Source organism: Nycticebus coucang, chromosome 9 (genome assembly GCF_027406575.1).
Source record: "Nycticebus coucang isolate mNycCou1 chromosome 9, mNycCou1.pri, whole genome shotgun sequence".
NCBI lineage: Eukaryota > Metazoa > Chordata > Mammalia > Primates > Lorisidae > Nycticebus > Nycticebus coucang.
This window is the reverse complement of record NC_069788.1, coordinates 94,924,613-94,947,518: the sequence shown is the minus strand read 5'-3', so window position 1 is coordinate 94,947,518 and position 22,906 is coordinate 94,924,613. Positions and strand designations below refer to the sequence as shown.

The window sequence follows — 22,906 nt, the reverse complement described above, 5'->3', positions numbered from 1 at the left end:
CCATTCTCCTTAGAGTCAAAAAAGTTCCTTTCATTCAGAAGCCCCACAACTGCAGAGGGAGGGAGGAGGAGGAGGAGGAGGAGGAGGAGGAAGAAAACAACTGAAACTTGGTTGACTTTCCCCCCTCTGAATGTGTTTTTCCCCGTTCACTTTTATTCTTGCCAAACTGGACAGGGAGTGTGTGGTGGCGGGTAGAGGGTACCAAGAGACATGGGTTGGAGTGACTGGCTCACAAACGGACCTTGACGAAAACTTCCCATTTGAAAGTAAACACTGCGAGCGCGTCTCAACTTGGACTACTGCGATTAAGCAACTCAACCTAAAAAGATAATGATTAAAAATATGTGTCTAAATCGTTTGCAGATTTTTTTTTTCTCCAGAAGACTTAGAAATCAGCAAAAATTAACAATTAATGTAGAATTTTCTAACGCTTTCCACACTCTTTCCGCACTTTTCACACACATGGCAGAACCTCAGAGACTGTCGGACAATATTGCAACATGGACTTTACATAAGAAAAACAAAAGGTTAAGAATAGGATCAGAGACGCTGGCCAAAAAACACGGGATTTTACACAAAAGGGACATCGCTTTGGCTCTTCCAAAGGAGATTTATGCAGAGGGTGGGTGTTAGTCTCATTAATTCCAGGGATTAACAATAGGGGGAGGCCTGGAGGATTTGATGGACAGCTTTTGGAAACGATCTTCTGCTTGGCAAAACACTGCCGTGATAATTTTATTCACACGGAAGGAAACGCAAAGAAGTGTCACTAAAACAAGGGAGGTAATTGCAGGGCATGAATCAAAATGCTGGAAGACACAGAAGGAAGAATAACTAAATGAGTCCCATCAAGGTCTTCAAATCTGGACTTAATTTCAAGAGGAGAGCCTGACCTCTCACTTCTGAGTAACATAGCCATGCATATATTTTCCCTAATATTTTGTTTCCACCTAATACTGTGGGCTTGGAGAATTACAAATACTATGCCATAGAGGGATATTCCATCACTGGACCATCGTGGCAGCTCAACAGACTCAGAAACACAACATCTCAAGAGCTGAATGGATACCTTGCAGTTCTCCAGCAACACCCCAGCCCGGCATCTGATTGTCTACCCCTGACCAGCAAGAGTAGCTTGTTCAACCTTCATGCCCTTCATCTGTCCATCCACACATCCACCCATGTACTTACCCAGCTTCTGTTATATGTCTGGCAACACATTAGAACTTTCTTTCAAAACCAAGTCCAAAGCTTTCTTTCTATAAATTCTACCCACTGAATCCAAATTCCTGCTAACTGATGGTGAGAATGGCTGGCCTTCTAAAGGTGTTCTTCATGATACACAGTCCCAATTCTTCGAGGGTAACACATGGATACCCTTGCCAGCCTGATCACTTTATTTTTTTCACAGGGCCCCTGCCACATGGACAGAAAGTTTCTAGAGAGGTTTGACCCACACCAAAGTGAGAATTCCTGGTAATCACATCACTTGCTCAAAAACTTACCATTCATTATTAATATTACTGATGATACAGTACCCTTTTGACCAACATAATTCACTGCTGACACACTTACAGTCAACTAATCTTTCCCCCATTCTATCTTTCTCAAATCTTTTGTTTCATTTCTTTTCATTGCTTTTTTGAGACAGTCTGTTCTGAGTGCCATGGCCTCAGCCTATGTCACAGCAACCTCAAGCTCCTGACCTCAAGCGATCCTCCTGCCTTGGCCTCCCAGATTGCCAGGGTTACAGGCATGAGTCACTGCACCTGGTCTCAGGTCTTTTACGAATGATGGATTCCACTGTTTGATCTAATTATATCTCTACTTCTTAATCTGCTTCCCTTGTTAATCCACAAGACCCAGAAGTATTCAGGGTGAACGGAAGTTAGAGAAAGGGGAGGCTTAATCATGGCAGTGGTAGTTTTTTTATTTTCTATCGTGATGAAAAAATTGCCATTTTTACACTGCTGCAAGACAAAGAAAACATTGCCTGTTGTTTCGCACTGTACGTCATCAATCTCACGCATTTTTGACAGTTCTTTCATATTTCTAACCCGAAGATCAATTTCTCCCCCTCTGGGAAGGTGAGGAGCTTTACAAACACGAAGAATGCAGGTGGACCCTGCTTTGCAGGCATGTTTCCCCTCTAACAATGCGAGTGGTGCTGCAATCAGGAGCTGCCAGGTCCTCAGCTGGCCATCTGGAGAAGCAAACAAATGCCACACAAGTCTGCAAAGACTCCAGACCCCTGCTGGGCCCACCAACACTTCAACTTTCTTCTCATGAGATACCAGAAAGAAACACAGAACCTCTTTGGTAACCATCATCTCAGGAGTCAGATCAACAGAAATTTATCTGTAGTAGATGTAAAGAGCTCCTAACACTCCTATTATCATATAAACTGAGAACAGAGGGCACCCCAACAGGTCAGATGATGAAAAAGTAACTCTGAGTGGCTCTCTCAGCCATGACTTTTACTCAGTACCTGAGTAAAAAAGAGTTATAATCAGCCTGGCTGCTTAAACATTCAAGTTTCAGAGTGAGTGTGAAAACAGAATGAAATTGGATGACTGGGCACAATATTCATGAGCTACGCCTGGTATAAAGTACTCAAAGATAACAGGGACTGTTTTCCATTTAAATAAAACAACATAGGATTGAATGAGAATTAAATGTACAATGAACGGCACACTGAAGGCAAAATGCTGAGATCAAAAATATTCTATAAGACCAATTCAGAAAATATAATGGAAGTCAACAGACAATATGATTTGATAGAAAATAAAATTACAGCCAACTAATGGATTTTTAAAACTCATACTGTAAATGAGCACTGTATTTTTAAGAGTGTGCCCCTATAATTTATAAACCTCTTCTATTATCTGTCCCACTCCAATTTTTTTTACAAAAAAAAATAGCAAAAATTTTACTATTCGAAAGCCTTGTTATTCAATCCCTTATCTATTTTACCACATTAATTTAGCAAACTCTTCTACATATTTAACATGAAAAAGCTTCATGTTGATATTTTTAAATTTAATATTCATTTTAAAAAATCACTTGAAGCAAAAAGTCACTGTTTAAACATAATCTGTCATAATACTTCATACCTCGCCCTTATTAAACTTATACAAATAAGTATATTGAATATGAGCAGCATTTAAGAAAAACTATTTATGGTTTCCATAAAATATGTTGCTTACGAGTATATACAGAGGTGCCTAAAGATGTATACACATTTTAAGAGATGTTACCTATATATTACTTTGCGACGTTGAAGGTACTGTTACTGGTCACGTGTACAAGTGGTCATGTCTACAAGTGTAGACATGCTACGAACGTGCATTTTACCAGCGACTCGTAAACTCTGGGGAAATGATGGATTTTACTTCCAACAAGTGCGCTTTAAAACGTGTAGACTTTTTTATTTTGGCAACGGTTGTATATAAACCTCAGAGGAGTTTAATTGTTAGACTGTTGCGTTATTGCAAGTTTTAATTTGGTCAACACTAGAGAAAGAATACAAGGATTTAGATTAGTTGCCTAATCTAAACCTATACATACACATGTAGTATATATGTATATTAGCATGTATGTGTATATACATACTATATATGTACGTACTATATATTACACAAGTCTGCAAAGACTCCAGACCCCTGCGGGGCCCACCATACTATATATGTACATACACATATATATAGTGAATGTCATAATATGTCCCCTTGTACTCTTTCTTTATGGTTGACTGAATTAAAAATTGCAAAACACAACAATCTAGCAATTAAATTCCTTTGACGCAAGTCAAAACTGATTTTCCTGCAGCTTTGCCGTTCTTCTGCCAACTTTTAAATAAATGTACAATGCTTGGAATAACTAGAATGAAAGATGTCTTATAACTTAAAAAAAATAACTGGATCCTATCCAATCAATGAATAAGCGATTTCTCCCTGTGTGCAAATTCAGCATTTTAAGTGGAGGAATTAACACCGTTATGTGAACAAGCTTAACATTTTAAGGATTTTAAAAGCTAATCTTCTGATTATCTAAAAGGATGAGTTTGCCAAACACCTCAGTACCTCCCCCACCTCCTCACAATGCAATCCCCCCATCTGCCATAGCAGCCTCACCCAAAGATTATTGACCTGTTAAAGAAGGGTTCATGATTTTTGAATTTGAATAGACAGTGACCACTCCGTACAGTCTCTATCCTTAGCGCTATTACTCTATGTAGGCATTTAAGAAATTATAAAGACAAAGCACGTGAATATGGCAGCAGACAGGATAAAATAAAACTTGCTGAGTCAGCACCCAAACCAGCCATTTTCATTAAGAACCTCAGCATCTGAAAGGTCCAAAACCTTTGGAAAGGCCATTACACAAATGTGTGTCTCATTAAATGCTCTGAATAAGCAAAGAGAAACATACAGGTACATGATAAGTTTAAATGTCTGGAATTTTCTTTATTTTAAAGAGAAAAACAGATGAGAGCAGAAAAGAACTTTTTGAAATATCTTGACTCTGCAAACATTAGTCATCTGAAAAATAAATCTTTAGATCATCAAATGAAACTCTTGTAGATTTTTCTAATTTTGTACATGTTAAGCTATAATACACTAAATAAAAATGTGATGTCATTATTTTTAGAGTGAATATTTTTAAATGTACATGCTAACTAGGGAACAAAAGACCCCCTCAGTGGGAGTTTCCATCTAGAGCCCAATCATAGCTGAGCCATTATGGAGACCAGAGGTACCAGATGCTGGGTTTTTTTTTTTGAAATACCATGAAAACACAAAACTAAACTGATCATCCAGGAAACACTCTATAAACCATACTGTGTGATTAATTGCAAACCTGTTCCCCACCCCTGGTGAGAAGATTAAAATGTTTTTCTGGAAACTGATTTTGGATTGGTGCCTATAGCAGAGAAGATACTGCATTAAGATATATATATATCTCCATAAACACACAACCCTACCATTTTTTAAAATCAAATTCGTTGTCATAAACATTGTTATGGGGGTATTTACAGCACATTAATGTAGTAAAGTTTAAATGCCAGTACCATAAAGTATCCAAACCACAAAAGTTGAGGTCACCCACTGGGAAAATGTCTTTTCATTTCCCCATCAAACACTGAGAACAGTTAGGAAGTGGGAATTTCCTAAAAAATTGCTAGGAGGTAGACTGGAACAGAGTGTGAAATCAGAAGGCGGTTTGGCAATATCTAGCAAAAGCATTAAAAATATGCATATTCTTTAATGAAAACTGCCATGTCCAGGAAGGAGGGGCATATGCAACACAACCATCAGAACAACTAATTGGACTTTTCTGAAGGGGTGTAGGGGAGAAGAAAATCCAAATACGGCATCCCTCCCTTCTCTTTCCAGATCTAGATTCTGAAAGCTACGTGCCAAAGTCTCCCTGGCAAAGGTTTAGGTTTCTCAAGCAAGCTTGTTTGGCTCAGTCTGCAAGAGTTCCCTGAGCTCAGCCATGGGTACCCTACAGAGTGCTGCCATTTTACAAAAATAAAGTTCCAAAAACGGAAGCATTCAAATTACAGTGACATCCTCCTATGGCTCAGCAGATCCTACACGGAATGAGGTAGAGGCAGGGCCCCTGACAGCCAGCTCTTCAAATGTACTGTAACAATGACAGGGGCTCTCCAGGAAGCCAGGAAACTCTCAGAGATGGCCTGATTTTACTTTTTATTGCACTGATTTACTTTTTATTAAAACTGATTTGGTTTGTATATTTAAAATGGATCAACTCCATGAGTTGGTGTTTGCAGAGTGATTTTTGGATAAACAGTAGAGTTACAAAGATAGCACAGAGAGTTCCCATCCACCCCTCACTCCAGTTCCCCCCAATGTCGAGACCTTAACATTACTATGGGACACTTGGTCAGAGCTATAGAGCCAACACTGGCACCGCACTATTAAATAAACGGCACAGTCTATTCATATTTCACAAGTTCTCCCTCAATATCCTTTTCCTGCTCCAAGATCCCATCCAGGCTATCACATGACAGTTTAGTCATCACGTCTCTGCAGCCTCCTCTGGTCTGTAACAGATTCTCAGACTTCCCTCGTCTTGGATAACCTTGACAGATCTGAGGACTGCTGATCAGGTATTTTACAGAATGTCCTCTTGGAAGGACAGAATCACTATTTGGTGCTTTTCCCATCGCTAGGTTGTGATTATAGGTTTTGGGGAGGAAGACATCACCGAAGTGAAGTGCCAAGTCCATGACTTCATATGGAAGGGTCCCGTTACCAATGTCACATCAGGATGTTAGCTCTCATCACCTGGGGAACAGTTATTTACCAGGTTTTTCCACAATAAACTTCCTTTCCCACCTTTTTCACATGCCACTCTTTGGAGGTGGTAAGCCATTAAGTATGGTCATTCAGGGCGAGGACAGTTATGGTCCACTCATCCAGGGGACAAATATCTACATAAATGATTTGGAATTCTCCTTATGGAAAATTTGTCTCTTCTCTCAATTATTTATGTAGTCAATCAATGATTTATATCAGTATGGACACATAGGTATTTATTTTATGTTTTGGGTTATCATCCAATGCTATATTATTTATTTGGGGGCTCAAATTGTCCTAGCTTTGGCTCATGGGAGCAATTTCAAGTTGGCTCTTGTGTCCCTCTGATAGAGTGCCATCATTTTGGTTTTAAAAATATTTCCTTACTCTCTGCTTCTCCAAATTTTTCCAAATACGGCATCCCTCCCTTTTCTTTCTAGGTCTTCACTTACGAAAAGGGCTACGCAGGTTGAACTGAGTCTCTCTAAACTATGCTGTAGTCCTGCCCCCAGTATAGCATCATGTGACCTTATGTGGGACTTAAGATCAGTGGAGATGTAGTCAGTTAAGATGAGGTTAATCTGGTGAGCCCCTCAGCCAATAGGACTAGTGTATCCTTATAAAAAGGGAAATCTGGACATGGACACCACACAGAGAGAGAACGCCATATGAGGATGAAGGCAGAGATCAAGGTAAGTCAGAGCACTCCAGGGAAATGGCAGCAGAGCCCCAGAGGCCAGGGGACCAAGGTGGAGCCAAAGCTCCCTCCCAGCCCTCAGAAAGAACCACAGCTGCTGGTACCCTGGACTGCCAGCTTCCACCACTGCGAAACAGTAAGTTTCTCAGTGTAAGTGAGGTGCTTTGTCATAGATGCCTTCCCAAATGAATAGAAGGGCTAATGTCACTGAGCTTTGCATTTCAATTAAAAATTCACAAATTCAGTATATCACAAAAGCAGGTGTGGAGGAAAAGTCTTACCAACCACCGGATAGGGCATACTGGAACACAGAAGCCTGAGTCTTGACACCACAATGTTTAGCATTACACACCTATTTAACGAACAAGGTTTGGGCAGTGTTTTCAAATGCCTCATTTTTCCTGCAGTTTCCAGCCACCTGCAGCTCAGTTCAGAGCGATACTTGCCAAGCACACCTGCAAGTAGTAGCAATAACCGCCCATCTAGTGTAATCACCATCTTCTTCAGCATGCTAAGTACCAGCTCCACAAAAGCCAAGCACTTCCCAGGTGCCCCTCACAGCAATCCTGCAGAGGATGACAGGTGACTCCCTGCACCACAGCAGACCCAGCCAGATCGTGTCAATTTGGTATTTTTTTGGCCCCCATTTAATGAGTCGCTTTGCTCTACTTCTATCTTCCTGAAGTCACGTCAACAAGTAGCCTGATGGCGTAGAACAGAGCCAACCACCACATAATCGTAAGCCATAGAAATACCGTACAATCATCTAGTACTAGTGGCTTCAGTACAATTTCACACACTAGAGATCCCCTAAGCATGCTAAGCTTTCAGATGGATGGATGACAGTCCCCAGGAAAGAGAAAGTGACGTGTTCTTGGGGAGTTAGCATGGAAGAGGCAGGCTAGACTTTTCAGCTGTCATCTGACTCTATTTCCTGAGACCTTTATGGAGGTGAAATCTAAGCACCCACATGAATAGATGCAGAAAACTCCCCCACCATGGTCATCTGGGAAAAAAGGAGCTGGAGGTGACAGAACAGGATCTAAAGTATTCATTTGGAAATTACTGTCATTTCCAAAGCTCTAGTTCATCTGCATTTTTATGCCTATATTAAAAATCAAATGAAGTCATTAAGTTAAGGCCAGCTCAGAATGCTTCTCTGAGTATGCATTCCTGTTGCAACCCCCAGAGCTCTGCTGTAATCCTTCAAATTATTAAATAATTACTGTGTTTCCCTCGGGGTCACATTTATCAACAAAATACTGGTCTAAATGAACCACTAATATGACCCAGTGAATAATACTTATGTCCTTAACTTCCTAGAAGCAAAGAGAGATGAAATACCTCTGAGGTAGACAGGGAATTGTAAGAGAAGGCTATTCTGTGCAGTTTGGAGAGAAGGGGCAGTGAGACAGCAGAGGAACGTGAGAATCTGGGAAATGTTTTACTAATCAGTCTCACGTCCTCTGACACCAACCTTGCACATGGGCAATTCTCCACTCCAGTCCTAGTTCCCTTCCATTTCAGGAGGGGCTACAACCACACGGAGAAAACCAAGCATATGGCTCTGTCCTTCTGGACATTTCTACAGTGTTGGCTGAGCTGCTTTAGAAAATCCCATTTTATCTCCTACAGCTAAATGACCTCAAGTTGTCATTTCAAATAAAGTATGCTTCTGATTTTTATGAACACAGACAAAAGCAGCTACAACCTTCCCCTCCCCACCCCCAAACCGTTCGTACCAACTGTAGTTGCTATGTAGGGTTATTTGTTTCTAAGGCAACAGCGTATATCTAAGTACTAATGGCCTGTCCTTTTGCCAGGCAACAAACAGCCTTGTGATGCAACTGCACCTGTCTCAGCTACGCGTTACTATGGAGACGTTCCAGTTGCCATGGCTACCATCACGCTAATCGCCTAGCAAAGGCAGACATACAGCAGTCTTCTCAGAGAGCCCAGCTGTTCCTCCCTGTCTCTTGCTGAAGACTGATTGTCTAGGGCCTGTGATGGAATGCTTCTCAACTGAGATGCACAAGAACTTCATTAATGCTATTTCAGGGGATCACTTTGTGCTCCCTCCTGCAGAACAAACAGAAGCTAGGAAAACAATCTGCAAAGAAGTGGACTGTAAAACTGCCGAGATCTATGACATCATGCCATTCCTAATTAACTTCAACTGGTAGTCCAATTTCTCTTAACTGGGTGGTTACAATAGAAACATTTCTATACAGAAAAATTTGTTTGTAGGGCTGAAGGATGTATTGCAAACTCAAGTACTGTGTATTGATAAAATCTATTTTAAAATTTTGTTCCGTATTATATGACTCTTTTTTGGAATCTATGATTCCACTAATTTGATTTTTTTTTAAGTGGCGGGCTATTTGCCCACCCCTCCAATTATGTATTTATAAAAATGGTACCTGTGATCTTATTGTCTCAAAACAGATGGGCATGTGGGGGGAGGGGGGAGGCCTCCATTGTTGTCTGCTGTTCTCCTTGAAGAAGCAAACACCAAGTAACCACAACAAAATGATCACCCCGGAGCACCGTCCACATGGAGACAGGACCAACAACAACTCCACTGAACATCTCTAGAGACAGGCCAGACCAGGGAAGACGGATTCGCTTGCTTGACTCATTCCTCTACTTTCACCCCAACAAAATGTGCCACATTCAGATGTGAGAGCTGTCAACTTCTCTTTGCAAATGTTTCTGCCCAGGAAGACATTATTTCACCCACCAGGAAGGCTTCTGGAAACACATTCCTCTGAAGCAGCAGAAGCGGTAAGGTCTGCAGAACTATGACAATGGATATACCTCCTAATAATACTTAATTTCTTTCTCATTTACCTGCAGGTATTTTTAAAATCTCACATAGCCTACTAAATTAATTTCAGTGCTTGTCTCTGCCAAAATAATGCAATTTCAGTAGACCAAAAAAAAAAAAAAAAAGAAGAAGAAGAAAAAAAAGTCTGAATTGCTTACCTTTGATATGCCTGAGGAGAGGTGGGAGATGTATTGGACACGTGTGGGTGTGGGTGATAAGGTGTCTTTTTCAAAGCCTGAATTAGATTTTGTCTATACTCTGGGTCTATGCACCACAATGACCCTTTCCCAATACTCTGCAAAGAAAATTAAAATACAAAAGTATTAATACAGAAGCATTAACTATTTTGCAGTAAGTAGACATTAGCTATTCATAGTTATTTATTTTTAAAAGCTTCTTGTTTATTTGTTGTTTGCCAGTTTTTGATATTATACTGACACCAGAATACCATAAAATGCACTGCAATCTTAGTCACATTTAGTTTGAAAGACAAAATGAACATGTTATCACCGCATTATGCTGATATAATAATTTTCATATCCTAGCTACCAAAAGAGAATCCTTTATTACTTTCTCAGTGTCAACTCTGAAGAACATAAGCATGCTTTTCTAAAATGAGCTTTAATTTTTTTCATATTTCAAACGTTGAAAGAGAAAGAAGGCTAAGACACCCTCAAAATGCCATCTCTGCTCTAAAAATTAGAGAATTTTTCATTTTATTTTGTTATATTTTATTTTTGAGACAGAGTTTCACTTTGTTGCCCTGGGGTAGAGGGCCATGGTGCCATAGCTCACAGCAACCTCAAACTCTTAGGTTCAAGTGATCCTCTTAGCTCAGCCTCCCAAGTAGCTGGGACTACAGGTGCCCACCAGAATGCCTGGTTAGATTTTCTATTTTTAGTAGAGATGGGGTCTCACTCTTGCTCAGGATGGTCTCAAACTCCCAAGCCCAAGCAATCCTCCCACCTCAGCCACCCAGAGTGCTAGGATTACAGGCATGGGCCACTGCACCTAGCTGAGAGTTATGTTTTAAAACCATATTATATCAGTGCCATTTTACAAAAATGGCAAGTAATCCACTTGTTTTTTCCAATTTACTCACAAAAGAATGACATTTGTGCTTGTAATTACCTTCCCCAAGACACAAAAGCACAGGCGCAGCAATGGTAAAGCTAAGCCAGAATCCAATATTTATTTTTTGGATTCTTCAGTTCCCAGCAATCCGCCCTAGTTCTTCAGAGTTGAATCTTTAGAAGTCAAACTTTAAAATGCAAGTTTTCTAAGACTGTTCCATAGAGAGAGGGAGACTTCCTCCCAGGCCCACTTGTAGTTAGAAGCATTTGGTCTAGGGACAATGTTTTTTAAAAAATTTAAGTTCTTCCTCAGAGGGCCACTGGAACTGGCAGCAGGCAGCTGGGCAGTTGCTGCTCTGGCTGCACGCTTTCAAGTGACCAAATGTACCCAAACTGTTTGATAAGGTCATTTGTAAATATTTACTGATTTGGAGAGAAAAGAGGTTAAATTACATAAACCTGAGCCCACCCCATGCTTCCAGCCAACAGCTTGCCTTAGTTTCAGAACTATTGTGCTGTCCCCCAGCATTTAGAAAGCAAACAAACAAACAAAAAAAGGTTTCACTAACATTGCAGTATGGGGCAATCTAGAAAAATGCCTTTGAAGGAGCACTAAAAATAAGTTACTCCTAAAATCTTTAAATACGTTTTTAAGAACTCTGTATTTCAGGCATCTGTTCACCAAATAGTTTCCTTACAGGCCTTATTCACAGAGCTCATTAAAATACTTTACTATCAACAACACCAGCAAGCAGTGCATTGGGATTAACTCCTCATGTGCACTAAGAGTAGGGGGATTGCTCAAAGCCATGGCCAGGGGCTCCAAGCACAGGCCTGACCCTAGACATAGATCTGAGTCAGGCTGACCCGTCAGCACTAAACATCAAAGTTCCCAGTTTAATCAACAGGATGTTTAAAGACCTGAAAGATTTCAACTTTGGAAAATTCAACATTCCTATGTGGTCTTTCCTTTCATGCACACACTGCAAGCCCAGAACAGTTAAGAGGCGCTGATGAGACTTTCCAAGTAAAGCAGGCAGGCACCCACTATCTGCCCTTGGAACCTCCGTCTTCTCCTGTGGAAAAGAGCTATACAGGACAATTTTTAGAAGAAAAGCCAGAAGCTAAGGAGTGGATAGGTGTGGGGGAGGTGAGGGGAGATCAGTAACCACCACATTTGGATAATGTTAAAAAAAAAAAAAATAGCTGTATAATGTGAAAAAGAAAAAAACAAACAAACAAAATCCTCTGAATCCTAAAAACCATAGGGGTCTGGAGCCCGGGGCCAATGGGTTTGGGAAAAGGCCTTTCTGACCCTTTGCACATAAGGTCCCAAACCAGCAACAGCCACACCAAGGGCCACGCGGCCCACGTGCCACCCAAACATTTCTGCAACGTGATTATCTCAGTTCTGGCTTTCAGGGCTGGACTATTTAATCTTACATAGAAAAAACATGACAAAGAAACGAAGGACAACTGGCCCTTTCAGGGAAATAACAAAAGGCCAAGAATGTGGTTTCTCCCAATCCTGACCTAAGTATCTTGTTTATGATACCATACGACTACTTAAAAGTTGACGGGAATAACCCCCTAAGATTGCATAGGACCAGGTAACCGACTCACTGCAGAGAGGCAGGGTGGGCAACGGTAAGAACGGGCAGTCTGGAGCCAAACAGAGTGACCCTGCACCTGTCACCACCCCACGACGCTGGTATCCTCCTTGGTCAGAGTTGCACTCAGAGATGGTATGAGGCCCACAGGTGGTGTGATATAAAACATCTGCAGCAGTGGCTGTAGCTGCACGTGCTGAATAAATGGCAGGTGGTATCATAGTCTCTTTTTTTGACAGAGGAAAGAGAACAAAGCTGGCAATGTCGATTGATTCCAAATCCATCCCAGGTGGTGGGAGGGGACTCCAGCGAACCGACCTGGCAAGTGTGGACAGAATGATAGTCTACTAGTACACGCTGTCGGTGCTGGCTCAACAAATTCACTCAGAAGAGCTTCTCAGCCTTCTCAGCCCCCCTTCAGGGCATCACTCCTTCCCTCTGCCCTCCAACACCCCACACCCACCGTGACTTCTCCCCTGCTCAGGAAGCTGACATGACTGACGCAGCAGCACATCAGCTGCTGCGAGTTTTCCTTTGCCCAGGTCGTCACATCATGAATGAACCTGAGCTATACAATTCCAAACTTGGTCAGTGCATGTGACCATCTCCCAAGATTTATTAACTGAAGCAATTTTCTCAGGCTTTGGATTACAAGGAACGGCTCCTACCTTGATCAGTTCTGCATTTTACAATCAGACAGGTCTAAAATTACTGAGTTTTTTACACATTAGACACTAATTTAAATATATCTCTGAATGAGAAGTATTGGCACTCCAGGGCGGGGAGAGCATCTTCCAGACACACCCCTGGGTCCGGTCAATGCCTCGGGCCGTCTGACAGTGCAGAGGGTCCAGCCCAGGGTGGAAGAGGCGTGAGAGATGCAGGCACCACGCCTCATCTTCAAGCATCTGCCTCGGTTTCATGTAACCATTTAGAATAGGTAAAATGGTTTACTTGAAAACTTTTAAAATGGAAATATTCAGTGGGTAGAATACTCAAATTTCTTAGGCCAGGAAAAATTACATTTAACAGGGGAATGAAGGAGGTAATTTGATTACAGTGGTGTACTAAGTTTAACAGTCAGAGCTTCCATAGAAATATCTGCACCTCATCTGAAGACAAGAACATGGAGTGCTTTATTTTTTTATAATGGAAGTAACTGTGAGGGCCATGGACCGTGAAATATTAAGGAATTCAAAATAATAAGGAAAGGAAGATCTTCATTTATAGGCACTTTTCTCTGTGTGTATTTATATACATATTTACACCCCCAACACCACCAGAGAAAACTAATGCAAAAAACGGAGTGGGAAGATGAGTAGAAAGATATGGATGAGACCAAGTTTGTTTGTTTTTAAATTAAAAACCACCTGGAGAATAATAACTCCCTGTTAGCAATAAAAAGACAGCAATTCACAAGAGGAAAAACAAACAAGATCCTATATTATAGGAAGAACTGCTTAGTGAAAATTGGTAAAAAGAAAAAAAAAAAAGACAACTAAATTAAATTGAACATCTAAAGATAACATTTCTCCCACCCAGACCACTGGAAAGGTCTAGATGCAGGGACTATCTCTACAGGCTGGTGGATCTGTGCCGAATTTCCGTTGCACTGTGGACCTGCACTCTTGACTCACCAGCCTGCCTTATGGGACTCTTTGTGTTTGGATCCCTTCACTAGGTTTTGAGTTTCTGATGAAAAGCACCATATTTTGAACACTGTTATTGAAACTATGATTCATTAACGGGTCATGAAATCAATGAAACTGATCACAATCGGCATTGTTTTAATGGAACAGAACCAAATAGAACAGACTAGAATAAAAAATGTCTGTAGTAAAGTAATGCATTATGGAATTTATCTATATGTAAATGTGTACATCTGTGGGTAACTGATCACAGATAACACACACTTCCTACTGGGAAGCCAGGTCAACAGAGTTTAGTAAACAGCGATCTAGAACAATGACATCCAGTTTTCTGAACCCCCCTGCTCCTCACTTCTGGGGGATAAAGCCCTTTTCGAGCAATAATGACAGACACGCACAGTCAAGGTGACTTCTCGGAGCCGTGCTTGAGGAACCATATCAAAACGGAACAGGTGTTCATATAAAACAGGTATGTGTTCTGGGAGAACCTGAGATGACAGCCTTTGAAGTTTCTGACATAACACTTCTGAGAATGTGTCTAATACTACCCACCTTTGTTCATTCCTTCCTTCATTTGCCCATTCATTCATTCACACATCCTACCATGGGAAGGACCTGTGAATGAATACCAAGCAACACGCAAAGGAGACTGCCCTTATGAAGCTTGGCTTCCAGAGAGGGAAAAAAAGACAGTCAGGAGGTAAAGAAATAAATAAATAGGATCATGACAGACTGTGATACCTGCTAGGGAGGAAATAAAGTGAGTGAAGAAAGGAAATAGCTTGCTGTGTGAAGGATAAATGAGCTGGAAGTGGGAAGAGCACCTGCAGGGATATGTTTGGTGGTGATGCCACAGCCCAGGCCTGCGATGCCCAGGGAGTGTTGGCTCAGGTGGCAGCAGTGGGCACGGAGAAAGGAGGAGAGCTTCAGAGTGGACTCTGGAGAAGCAGTCGGACCGCGCCGTGGATTAGAGGTGGTAGGTAAAAGAAAGAGAAAAATAAAGGTTTGCTTTGAGAAAACTAAGTAGGTCGAAGATAGGGAGAAGGGGAAAGTCCAGCCCTCTTGAATATATAAACTTGAAATTGTCTATCTGTTAAGATCTACTGATTAGGGTACAGGTGTGTTGCACCTAAAAACTGCAAGTGAACGGGGTCCCATAAGATGATAAGGTAGCACGTACAGAAACCTGAGATAAGGCACTTGGTACCGGCACTGCAGATCAAGGAGGGAAAACGATTGATGCTCCGTAATACGGTTTTCCACGTGAACACACATAGAGTACCAAAAATGTATACACATTTTAAAAGAGAAAAAAAAAAAAACTGTATTACAATTATAATACTTAAGTCACTAAGAGGTACAAGATACAAATACAAGATGGCACTCGTTATTAATATAGAGTATTTTAATACAGTTTTTTCCTTTCTTAAGCTGTGTATCCACTTTTTCAGCACCCTCTGTATGGACATGTACACCATCGAGGTTTGTGTAAGTACTAACTCTATGATGTTTGTACAATGACAAAATCGCCTAACAACCCATTTCTCAGAACATATCCCCACCGTGAAGCGACATGTGATTATACTTGAAAGAAATTCCTGGATCTAAGCCACACCTGTCTTCCCTCTGGTGTACACGTACTGGCCCCAACCTTTATAGCAAAAGCTCACGAAGGTAATGGTAGATCAGGGCTGGATGGCCTTAGAGGTTTAACATCAACTGGGTCTTCCAGAGCAGGGGTCAGAGTAAATATTTAAAGGATTAGAGTAAATATTTTAGTCTTTGTAGGTCATAAGATCTCTTGCAACACTCAACTCTGCCATTACAGCACAGTAGGAACCATGGATACAAACAAACAAACGAACAGGGCTGTGCTTCAGTAAGACCTATTTACACAAACATAGTCCACAGTTCACCCCCGTGCTCTACATCTCCTAAACCAGTACACACAGTTCACACTCGAAGCCCCTGTAGGGCCAGGCACGGTGGCTCAGGTCTATAATCCCAGCACTCTGGTAGCCTGAAGAGGCAGGAGGATCAGGTGTTTGAGACCAGCCTGAGCAAAGCAGGACACCTCCACTAAATAGAAAAATTAACCCAGCGTGGTGGTGGGGAACTGCAGTCCTGGCTACTCGGGAGGCTGATTCAGGACAATTGCTTGAACCCAGGAGTTTGAGGTTGCTGTGAGCTAAGCTGAGACCACGGCACTCTAGCCTGGGCAGCAGAGAGAGATTCTCTCTCAAAGATAAAAAAAAAAAAAAACCTATAGTTTTTGGAACCTAAGAAACCAGGTAACAGTCTTCAGGGGATGGGACCCTAAGGGTTGGGGAGGGATGGTGATGATGATCTAAGTCAAGCATCTCAAAGAAGTAAAGAGGGACCCTCTTGGGGTGGTGGTGGGGGGGGTGTAGACACAGATGGGAACCAGTAAGTCCTTCAGTAAAAAGAACTCCTATTGTTCGCTGGGCTGCACCTGGCATCACCGCCTTGTGATGTTCCTGTGTTCGAGCAGCTGTCTTCCCCTCTGCGGCTCAGCCTCCTGACCTATAACTTAGCAGGTCAGACTAAGTCATCCCCAAGGCCCATCAGTCTATGCTTTGAGAACACGCCATTGTGGATTAACTGGTAGACATGGGCCCTCACGTCACCACCTCCTTCAGCAGCTTATCAACCCTGCTCTAGGCCAGTACCACACGTCGGTGAGGAACATATCATTGCTTTTTCAAAGGGGAGGCCTTGCTTGGTTGAAAAACCTGGGTCCATGTACCTTGTTTCAACTTCCCAGCTGTGTGACTTTGGGAAAGATACCTCACGACTCTGAGCTTCAGTTTTCTCATCTATAAAATGGGAACGATGTCCTATCCGCTTCACAATATTGCCATGAGGATTAAATGAGATAACCGTGTGCTTGGCACAGAAACAGTTCAACAAATGTTAGCTCTCATTATAATGATGGTAAGAAAGATATTAAATAACCAGGTCTCTGGACACTAAGCTCTAAAACATTCAGTCAATGCACTCACAGATAGGTACTTGTCAAACTGTGAAATTGATATAAATTTCATCTAAAAAAACCTGCACATAGCTATTTGTTTCCCACTGTCTGATGTTACTTTCCTTGGTCTGAAGGAAACATTTTGTGTCAAATGCATTTTGACAGAGGTGGAAATGGAAGATCAAAATAGAACAAAGCAAAGAACTGGCCACTGACTCATGCAAGGAGGGTTATGGGACTTTTGAGAAAGCCACTTTCCTTGAGTCACGTCTTTGCACATGGAAAGATGTCTAGGAGGATACAGAAGTTCAGGGTTCCACTCCCTGCCACCTTCGTCCTTGAAGCAGAGCAGCCCAGTCCCCCACCTTGCACCAGAGTAGGGTGGGGAGAAGGCCTGGCTTGGAGGGTGAAGCTAGTGTGGGCACGGTGAGGGGCAGGCAGAGGAGTCCGCCTTAGATGAGGGGAGGCGCTCCCCAGCTGCGGCCACGGTTCCTGGGGATTCCTGGGTTCATAGTAGAAACTGGCCACTCACCTCTCACCAAAAAGTACTTGTTGCTTTATAGAGAGGAGACTCTAAAGTGGACATTTTTCATCAAATTGCCCTAGTACCTAGCAAATGTGAAGGTTTCCCAGGAAACTTCTCTTGGAAACAGCCTAGGTTTGTTTCACTATGGGTCTAGCTAATTCCCTGGGGCCCCCCTGGAGCAGGGACACACTGGTCCTGTGTGTCTGCCCCCACTACACAGAGTGCCCCATTCTCCCCTCAGTGAGGGCTCCTCCTCTACTTTGGACCTGGCTCCTGCTCAGCTCCTCTGGGCCTTAAAGGAGGAGGGACAAAGGGAGAGGGGGGAAGGAAGAGAGAACAGCAGGGCAGGGGCAGGGCAGGCAGCTGCTGCTACCTTCAGAGCCACAGCCTCTCCTGTTGCCACAGAACTCATCCTTAACCCTCACTACCACCATCAGGCCAGAATTCAGACCTCAGTGGGTCACAAAACCATTCAAACTTCCTTGGGCCTAAGGAAAGGATGAGCTTTGGGCCTGATTTTGAAGCAGTTCACTTAACATCACCTGTAAAGAGCTGATAGAGCTGGAGGCATTGGGCACGGTACCAGGACACAAAGGCAGGGTCCATTTTCTTAGGGTGCAGAAGACAGAAAGGAAGCAATTATAAAGAATTACATAACTGTGGGCAGAGCCTGTGGCTCAAAGGAGTAGGGCGCCGGCCCCATATGCCGGAGGTGGCGGGTTCAAACCCAGCCCTGGCCAAAAACTGCAAAAAAAAAAAAGAATTACATAACTGGCCAGAGGCTACTGAGAACATAACATAAGATGAGACCCACGAGGAGGGACGTGTTAAAACTGCACATGCTTATACATGTGTATGCATACACACACATACACACCCTGGTACCAGCTCCTTCTGGGAACCCACCTGGTGTCCACGCCCCCTACTCAGAGGGCCCCTCTCACTTCCACCTAGGCTACCCTGCAGGACTCTCCAGCCTCTTATTTGGGTTCTCACCACATCTCTAATCTCCCACCAAGACCCCCACACGGAATTTCATTCTTTTGGTCTTTTAAGAGGGTGAGAAGCAAATACTACAAACTAATTCATGCCTCCATACCTGGAGGAAAGTAATGCCAAGGCTTTCCTCAAGATCATTCTAGAAAGTATCCCCATGTGTGGCTCCCAACAAGGAGATCAACCTATATGGTTCTTGTCTACACTGCTCATCTGCTGTGTTCCTGAGGATAAACCACTTGTCCTCTAAAGATTCACAGTTTCTTCGTCCGTACGTACGAGATAATACTATCTTCTCCAAAAGTCATGTTGAGCTTCAATGAGATGCTGATGTGCATAACACACCTGACACCATACCCAGCAAGTAAAAGGCAATTAATCCATTTAATTCTCTTATCAAAGGAAGTCACAATAGAAATGAGGTGACACTAGGGGAAAAAAGTAGAACAGAGAGAAGATATTCTAACAAATGACCCCAACATCATGGCCTCATCTTCAAAATGTATGAGGAAGAACCACAACAAAATGTTTGGCAAGTGATTCCGAAGGGCCCTTTGTTTTCTAAAATTATATCCGTTATGGTCTGAAGTTGTCAAGGGGAATCATCAAACTTAGAAATTTAAAAAGAAAACAATCCCAGGAATTAACCAAGTAGGCAAAAGAGGGAAACAGGAAAAAAGGATAAAACGGATTTCAAAGAATTTTACTGTATACATCATTGTCTATTCCTATAACAAAATAATTACTCCAGAAGTTTAAGATTTAAAAAAAAAAAAAAAATTTCCCTAACAACTATTTACAGTGTTTTAAATGCCCAACCTTGATCTCTAATAGGTACTCCCCCCCAAGTAGAAGGAATAATAGAAAAAAAATTATAATTTGTCATTCCAGACCCTTGCTTCCAAGAGCCTTAGTGTGGCTCCAGCTCCTGGCAGTGGCTCCTGCAGGTAAACAGGACAGGCCCCAACGTCCATGCATACCAGCCTGGTAATCCCAGCCACAGAGTATTTCAAACTCACTAACAGCATGTCCTCTAAATATTGCCTCTACTTTTGCAATAATCTTGCTATTGTTTCACAGATGTGTTCTAAAAGCTATGATAATGGCAATCAAGGCTAGACGCCTGTATCTTAGCAACTGGGGCGCCAGCCACATACACTGGAGCTGGATGGTTCAAACTCAGCTTGGACCTGTTAAACAACAATGACAACTATAACCAAAAAATAGCCAAGTGTTGTGGTGGGCACCTATAGTCCCAGCTACTAGGGAGGCTGAGAAAACAGAATCGCTTAAGCCCAAGAGTTGAAGGTTGCTGTGAGCTGTGACATCACAGCACTCTACCTACGGTGACACAGTGAGACTCTGTCTCAAAAAAAAAAGGGGTGGCCTTGGCATTTCTGGTTGAGCTAATGGGAGCATCATGAATACTGACTTGTAGAATGAGTTTGGTAATTATATTGGACCAGAACTTGACTCTGATGAAGATGGTGATGAATTGGGCGAAGACACCAAAGATCTTGATAAAATGGATGATGATGATGACACAGGTGATGAACACTGATGCAAAAATATTCAACAAGATCCTAGCAAACAGAATCCAGCAACATACCAAACAATTTATACACCATGACAAAGTGGGTTTTATCCCAGGGTCTCAAGGCTGGTTCAATATACATAAATCTATAAATATAATTCAGCACATAAACAAATTAAAAAACAAAGACCATACGATTCTTTCAATTGATGCAGAAAAAGCTTTTGATAATATCCAGCATCCTTCAATGATCAGAACACTTAAGAAAATGGGTATAGAAGGGACACTTCTTAAACTGATAGTGGCCATCTACAACAAACCTACAGCCAATATCGTATTGAATGTAGTTAAATCGAAATATTTCCACTCAGATCAGGAACCAGGCAAGGTTGCCCATTGTCTCCATTGCTTTTTACATTATAGTGGAAGTCTTAGCCATCACAATTAGGCAAGAAAAAGCGATCAAGGGTATCCACATAGGGTCAAAAGAAATCAAACATTCACTCTTCCCAGATGATATGATTGTATATCTTGAAAACTCTTAGAAGTGATCAAGGAATACAGCAGCATCTCAGGTTACAAAATCAACACTCGTAAATCTATGACCTTTATATATACCAGGGGTCCTCAAACTTTTTAAACAGGGGGCCAGTTCACTGTCCCTCAGACTGTTGGAGGGCCAAACTATAGTTTAAAAAAAAAAACAAAACTATGAACAAATTCCTATGCACATTGCACATATCTTATTTTGAAGTAAAAAAACAAAACAAGAACAAATACAATATTTAAAATGAAGAACAACTAAAGTGAAATCAACAAACTTATCAGTATTTCAATGGGAACTATGGGCCTGCTTTTGGCTAATGAGATGGTCAATGTCTGGTTCCGTATTTGTCACTGCTAGTCATAACAAGTGATGAAAGTGTGCAGCAGTTAGTCCTGCATGTGGCTCATGGCCAGTAGTTTGAGGATCCCCGATATATACCAACAATAGTCATGCTGAAAAAACAGTCAAGGACTCTATTCCATTTACAGTAGTGCCAAAGAAGATGAACAAAGGACGTGAAAGATCTCTATAAAGAGAACTATGAAACTCTGAGAAAAGAAATAGCTGAAGATGGTAACAAATGGAAAAACATACCATGCTCATGGCTGGGAAGAATCAACATTGTTAAAATGTCCATACTACCCAAACCAATATACAATTTTAATGCAATCCCTATTAAAGCTCCACTGTCTTTTTAAAGATATCAAAAAAAAAATACTTTATTTTATACAGAATCACATAGCAGGAGAAATCATGCTACCAGACCTCAGACTATACTATAAATCAATAGTGATCAAAACAGCATGGTACTGGCACAAAAACAGAGAGGTAGATGTATGGAACAGAATAGGGAACCAAGAGATGAACCCAGCTGCTTACCCTTATTTGATCTTTGACAAGCCACTTAAAAACATTCAATGGGGAAAAGATTCCCTATTTTACAAATGGTGCTGGGTGAACTGGCTGGTGACCTGTAGAAGACTGAAACTGGCCCCACACTTTCACCCTTAACTAAGATACACTCTCACTGGATTAAAGATTTAAACTTAAGACATGAAACTATAAAGATACTAGAAGAAAGTGCAGGGAAAAGTCTTGAAGGAATTGGCCTGGATGAATATTTTATTAGGAGGGCTCTTCTTCCCCAGCCCCCCGGCAATTGAAGCAACACCAAAAATACATTATTGGGACCTGATCAAACTAAAAAACTTCTGCACAGCCAAGAACACAGTAAGTAAAAGCAAGCAGATAGCCCTCAGAATGGGAGAAGATATTTACAGAAATGTCTCCGACAAAGGTTTAATAACCAGAATCCACAGAGAACTCAAATGTATTAGCAAGAAAAGAACAAGTGATCCCATCGCAGGCTGGGCAAGGGACTTGAAAAGAAACTTCTCTGAAGAAGACAGACGCACGGCCTACAACATATGAAAAAATGCTCATCATCCTTAATCATCAGAGAAATGCAAATCAAAACTACCTTGAGATATCACCTAACTCCAGTAATATTAGCCCATATCATAAAATCCCAAAACCAGAGATGTTGGTGTGGATATGGAGAAAAGGGAACACTTCTATACTGCTGGTGGGAATGCAAACTAATATGTTCCTTTTAGAAAGATATTTGGAGAACACTTAGAGATCTAAAAATAGACCTGCCATTCGATCCTACAGTACCTCTACTATGTATATATCCAGAAGACAAAAAAAAAAAAAAATCACAATATAACAAAGATATTTGTACCAGAATGTTTATTGCAGCCCAATTCATAATTGCTAAATCATATTGCTAAATCAGCCCAATTCATAATTGCTAAATCAAGTGCCCATCGACCCACGAATGGATTAATAAATTGTGGTATATGTACACCATGGAATATTATGCAGCCATAAAGAAAGATGGAGACTTTACCTCTTTTATGTTTACATGGATGGAGCTGGAACATATTCTTCTTAGCAAAGTATCTCAAGAATGGAAGAAAAAGTATCCAATGTACTCAGCCCTACTATGAAACCAGTTTATAGCTTTCATATGAAAGCTATAACCCAGTTATAACCTAAGAATATGGGGAAGGGGGTGGGGGAGGAGGATGGGCAGAGGGAGGGTGATTGGTGGGAACACACCT

At 41.6% G+C, this 22,906-nt stretch overlaps 1 protein-coding gene across 12 annotated transcripts in view; it reads right to left on the bottom strand.

The window, feature by feature from the left end:
* Positions 1-22,906, bottom strand: part of FOXN3 (forkhead box N3) — a 391,460-nt gene that overhangs the window by 161,021 nt on the left and 207,533 nt on the right. For all 12 annotated transcript variants that reach the window (XM_053603883.1, XM_053603879.1, XM_053603878.1 and 9 more), the window contains one exon: positions 10,009-10,145. In XM_053603883.1, the coding sequence (XP_053459858.1) occupies positions 10,009-10,145 (137 nt within the window). The remainder of the gene's footprint in view (positions 1-10,008; positions 10,146-22,906) is intronic.